General features: G+C 48.6%; 2 protein-coding genes across 2 annotated transcripts; both read right to left on the bottom strand.

The window, feature by feature from the left end:
- Positions 1–560: 560 nt before the first annotated feature.
- On the bottom strand, positions 561–1010 carry LOC143864015 (uncharacterized). The gene has a single exon (XM_077374833.1). The coding sequence runs from the start codon at positions 1008–1010 to the stop codon at positions 561–563; it is 450 nt and encodes a 149-aa protein (XP_077230948.1).
- Positions 1011–2966: 1956 nt separating this feature from the next.
- LOC143864012 (uncharacterized) lies at positions 2967–3476 on the bottom strand. Its single transcript, XM_077374831.1, has one exon. It carries the CDS (start codon positions 3474–3476, stop codon positions 2967–2969), a length of 510 nt encoding a protein of 169 aa, XP_077230946.1.
- Positions 3477–4897: the final 1421 nt, after the last annotated feature.

Raw genomic sequence — 4897 nt, 5'->3', positions numbered from 1 at the left:
CAAACCTTCCAGATGAGGCCATTTTGGAGAGGACGTCGGCACGGGTATTTAAGGTTCGGGGGATTTGTACTATTTGGAATTCTTCGAAGGTGGAGATTTCCTTCCTCACCTTCTCCAGATATTTGATCATTTGCTCTTCTTTAGCCTCGCTGAAGCCATTTACTTGGCTGACTACCAATTCGGAATCACTGTGGACTCTGATCCGAACAACTCATAATTCGGTGGCGAGAGCAATTCCCGTGATCAAGGCTTCGTATTCTGCCTCGTTGTTAGAAGCTTTTGAAATCAAGGCGCAAGGCGTACTCAGCAATAAAATTATCTGGTCCTGTTATGACTAGGCCGGCACCTCTACCCTCAGCGTTGGAGGAACCATCCACGTACAACATCCATATTTGAGTTTGACTCTGCTGGCCAAGAGTTGGTTCTTCGGCTGGGATGCTCGGATCTTCGGGTTCCTCTATCGGTACCGTGCGTTCCACAATAAAATTCGTAAGCACCTGGGATTTGATCGCTGGACAGGCTTTATTTGGATGTCGAATTTGCCCAATTCAACCGCCCAATTAATTCGACATCCTGAAGTTTCGGGCTTCTGCAATATCTTCCGGAGAGGTTGGTCGGTGAGTATGGTGATAGGACGAGCTTGCGAATTTTTCAATCTCCTGGTATCGAGTCTCAGCATCATGGAGTACTCTACTAATGTAGTAAATAGGTTGCTCCGCTTTCCCTTCCTGCCGAACGAGCATGGAGCTTACTGCGGCGGGCCCCACTGCTAGGTAAAGGTACAAGTCTTCCCCGAGTACCGGCTTTGAGAGCAATGGAAGCTCTTGGATATATAACTTCAGCTGGTCGAAGGCCGTCTGACATTCTTCTGTCCATCGAAAGTCTTTCATGCTTCGGAGAGTTCTAAAGAAGGGCAGGCACCTTTCGGCAGATTTAGACATGAACCTGCTGAGGGCTGCGATCCTACCGGTGAGTCTTTGTACATCTTTGGCTACCTTTGGTGCCGTCATCTCTAATAGTGCTTTTATCTATTTAGGATTGGCTTCGATTCCTCGCTGGCTCACCATGAAGCCTAGGAATTTCCCGGAGGTAACACCAAAAGCACACTTGGCTGGGTTCAGTTTCATTCGGTTTCACCGGAGTACAGCGAAGGCTTCTTCAAGGTCGACGATGTGGTTCGATGCTTCGAGGCTTTTGACGATCATGTCGTCAACATATACTTCCATGTTCTTCCCAATTTGTTCGGCGAAAATCTTATTGACGAGACGTTGGTACGTGGCGCCAGCGTTTTTAAGGCCAAATGGCATAACTTCATAACAAAACAATCCTTGATCGGAGACGAAAGAAGTTTTTGGAATGTCGGGGCCGTACATCTAAATTTTGTTGTATCCGGAGAAGGCATCCATGAAGCTTAACATCTTATGCCTGACGGTGGCGTCAATGAGGTGATCGATCCTCGGTAGCGGATAACAATCCTTGGGACATGTTTTGTTGAGGTCCGTGAAATCAATGCAGATTCGCCATTTGCCGTTGGGTTTCTTAACCATCACAACGTTGGCAAGCCACTCCGGGTAGCGAATCTCTCTGATGAATTTGGCATCGAGGAGTTTATCTACTTCTTCTTTGATGTGTTTTTGTCTTTCGGCGGCGAAGTTACACTTCTTTTGCTTGACCGGTTTGAAGTTGGGGTCCACATTCATTTTGTGGACCGCAACATCGGAGGGAATTCCCTGCATATCGGAGGCGGACTAGGCAAAGATATCCGAGTTAGTCTTTAAGAAATTGACAAGGTCGGTTTTAAGCTTACCTAACAGGAGAGAACCTATTTGGACGGTTTGTTCTTCGATATCGGAGAACAGAGGAATTTTCGTGAGTTCTTCAACCAGTTCGCCATGCTTTACCTCAATTCTAGGGTCGGTACCGCCTATGGAGAAGGTTTCCTTGGCGGCCTTTTTCTTTTTCAATAGGGCAGCGTAACATTTGCGGGCCTTCTGTTGGTCACCGATAACCTCTCCTACGCCAAGTTTCGTATGAAACTTTAGTTTCAGGTGGGCGCTGGAAACCACTGGCCCCAATTCATTTAGCGTTGGCCTTCCGATGATCCCATTGTAAGTAGAAGGTACACGGACTATTACAAAAGTCTACATGAAGGTGCGTTAGTTCGGGTGAGTGCCAAATGTTACGGGGAGCTTGATTTTCCCTCGCACTTTGACTTCTCCTCCGGAGAATCCGAAGATGGACCAGTCAACGGGCTCCAGCCTATCACTGCTGATATCCATTTCGGCGAAGGCATTTTGATGGAGAACATTGACCGAGCTCCCAGTGTCTATCAAGATTCGCCCCATATTACAGTTGTCGATGTTGAACCGGACTACCACAGCGTCATCGTGTTGTCGATCTATCTTTCCATAGTCTGCTTCGGTGAAGGTGATAGGTACACTGGTGCTTGGGTCGGATCTTATCTTCTTAGGGGGGTTTTCTATGGAGTTGACTTGTCCCACGTAAAGAGCGCGCCCTTTGTCTGTTGGCCCTCCGGACGCCAGGCCTCCATAGATGGTGTCAATATTTCTAATGATCTTTGGCGCCTCCTCCTGGTCAGAGGCTCTTTGCCGACTACTTTCAGCTTGGTGGTTTGGTGAGCGATGATGTTCATCCGGTCGGTGAGCTTCGGATCGAGGGCGCTGCTGGTTCCTTGGGGGATTTTGAAGGTAACGATTAATCCTTCCTAGTCCCGCAAGCCCTTCAATTTCGTTCTTCAGATGATAGCAATTGTCGGTGGTGTGCCCATGATCTTGGTGGAAACGACAATATTTGTTAGAGCTTTTACCTTTCCCCGCATTTCTCATCTTTTTGGGCCATCGTACGGGTTCTCTATCACGGATTTTGTACAGGATGTTTGAGATGATGTTGTTCAGTGGAGTGTAGTTGACCCTGTGAAATTGGGGGTTTGGGGCACGACGACTCTGTCAATCGTTATGCCTCGCATGCTTTTGATTTGGTAGCACCCTAGAGTCGTCTCTTCGCTTCTCAGTTCCTCGGGTGTTCTCCAACTCCCTTTCCATGGCGAATGATTCCTCATTGTTGATGTATATGTTCATAGTAGCCATGAGTTCTCGGAGGTCACGAGGGGGATTCACATTCAAGGCGACCTTCATGTCTCTATCTCTGATGGCATGACGGAGTGCGGCGCGAACCATATCAAAGTTTGGTTCGTTAATTTGGTGGAGTTCCACTCGGAACCGACTGATGAATTTTCGCAATGTTTCTTCCTTGCCTTGCTGTAAAGCCAGAAGAGCATCAGCAGGTTTCCTTCGGGGCCGACTATTAATGAAGTAAGCAACAAACTCTTTTCCCAGTTCATGGAATGACTCGATGGAGTTGGGCCTCAGCCGGCTGAACCAATTGCTAGCGTCTTTCTTGAGGTAAGCGGAAAAGGCTTTGCACATCGTGGCATCTGAAGCATTCCTGATTACCATCGCACAACTGTAGGTTCAGAGAAACTCAAGAGGGTCGGATGATCCGTCATAGAGATCCAACCGAGGCATATCCGAATTTGTGGCGACGATGGCATTGGCGATTCTTGGGGTGAACGGGGAAGGGATCTCGCTATCCCATTCTGCCAAGAGGTCCGGATCACATGGTGCCTTCATTTGCTGTTGAAGTTCTCTTATCTGTCGCTCGAGATCAGCCATAATGGCGGGATTTTCTTCTGCTTGGATGTTTTTGGTTGGGCTTCTTATTTGGGGAGGTATCTGATTCTCATTTCGATGGGCTGGATTCGCCGGCTCCATTGTTGAGTTGTCACCTCTCTGATGCCGAACATTACGACGATGTTCGGGTGGAGGGTCGGTGATTGAGGCAGACCCTTGCTGACGTTGGCGGGGTCTTTGACTCCGAGGGTTTCGCCCTTCCGAGGATCCTTGCTCCTCTGAAATCTCGACAGGATGAATTCCTTTGTTCGACGGGTTTACAGGCGGAGGTGGCGCCGCCGGTTGGGGAGGGAATCTTTGGAGTACTTGCTGGAGGGCGGAGGCGACGTCTCCCAGCTGTTGTGTGAGCTGGTTGAAGGCGGTCATTGTGACTGGAGCGTCACCGGAAGTAACCATCTCCCCTATCTCCTACGGAGGATTACGGTCTCGTTGACTTGCTTGGCTTCTTGTAACCATTCCACCATTAAGTTATGAGGTAGCTCTTGACTTTGGCATAGTCGGGTCCCACGGTGGGCGCCAATCTGATGATGCCCAAAATTTGACTGCACGTACTAGCTCCGCAGAACCTATGATCCTGCGTTCACAGGAAAAAGCGTCAGCGGGCCTGGAGTTGTGGCTCCGGAAAGCCACTTCGACACTCAAGTCACGGATGGGCAATCACAAACAATGGATGGGGAATCAGAGAGAGCTAAGTCAATTTACCAGACCGTCAGAAGAAGAAAGGGGGAGTTGGATCCCTTGCTTGAGTGTGTAGCCCCCTTTTTATAGGGGAGGAGATCCACGATCTTGGAGATACCATTCGTATCTTTGATTTAGTCTACGTGGAGCGTGATGACTGGAGAACAAGATCGTGGAGATATGATTTTTGATAATTCTGGGCGGAGATCGTGGATGGAGATTTGGGAAAGATATTCTGAATTCAAAAGTCGTGCCTTTTTTGTAACGGCCATCCGGATTAGTCGTTTGGGGACGAAATCCACACGATCGTATTTGATTCTCTTGGTAGCTTGGTACCGAGTAAGGGAGAGGTATCAAATGAGACTCGATCAATGTTCGTTACCGAGTATTGCTGTGGGGATGGTGTCGATCCCGTTGGGTAATGGAGAAGGGGTTAGAGGTTCGGTACCGGGTATACCGATTTTACCCCTAACCAAACGGATCAACTCCAAAATCAGAATTTGGGGAGG

This window comes from Tasmannia lanceolata, unplaced genomic scaffold (assembly GCF_043159265.1).
Source record: "Tasmannia lanceolata isolate RefF3 unplaced genomic scaffold, GAP_Taslan_0.1 ptg000044l, whole genome shotgun sequence".
NCBI lineage: Eukaryota > Viridiplantae > Streptophyta > Magnoliopsida > Canellales > Winteraceae > Tasmannia > Tasmannia lanceolata.
The sequence above is the reverse complement of the archived record's forward strand: the minus strand, read 5'-3'. Positions and strand labels throughout refer to the sequence as shown.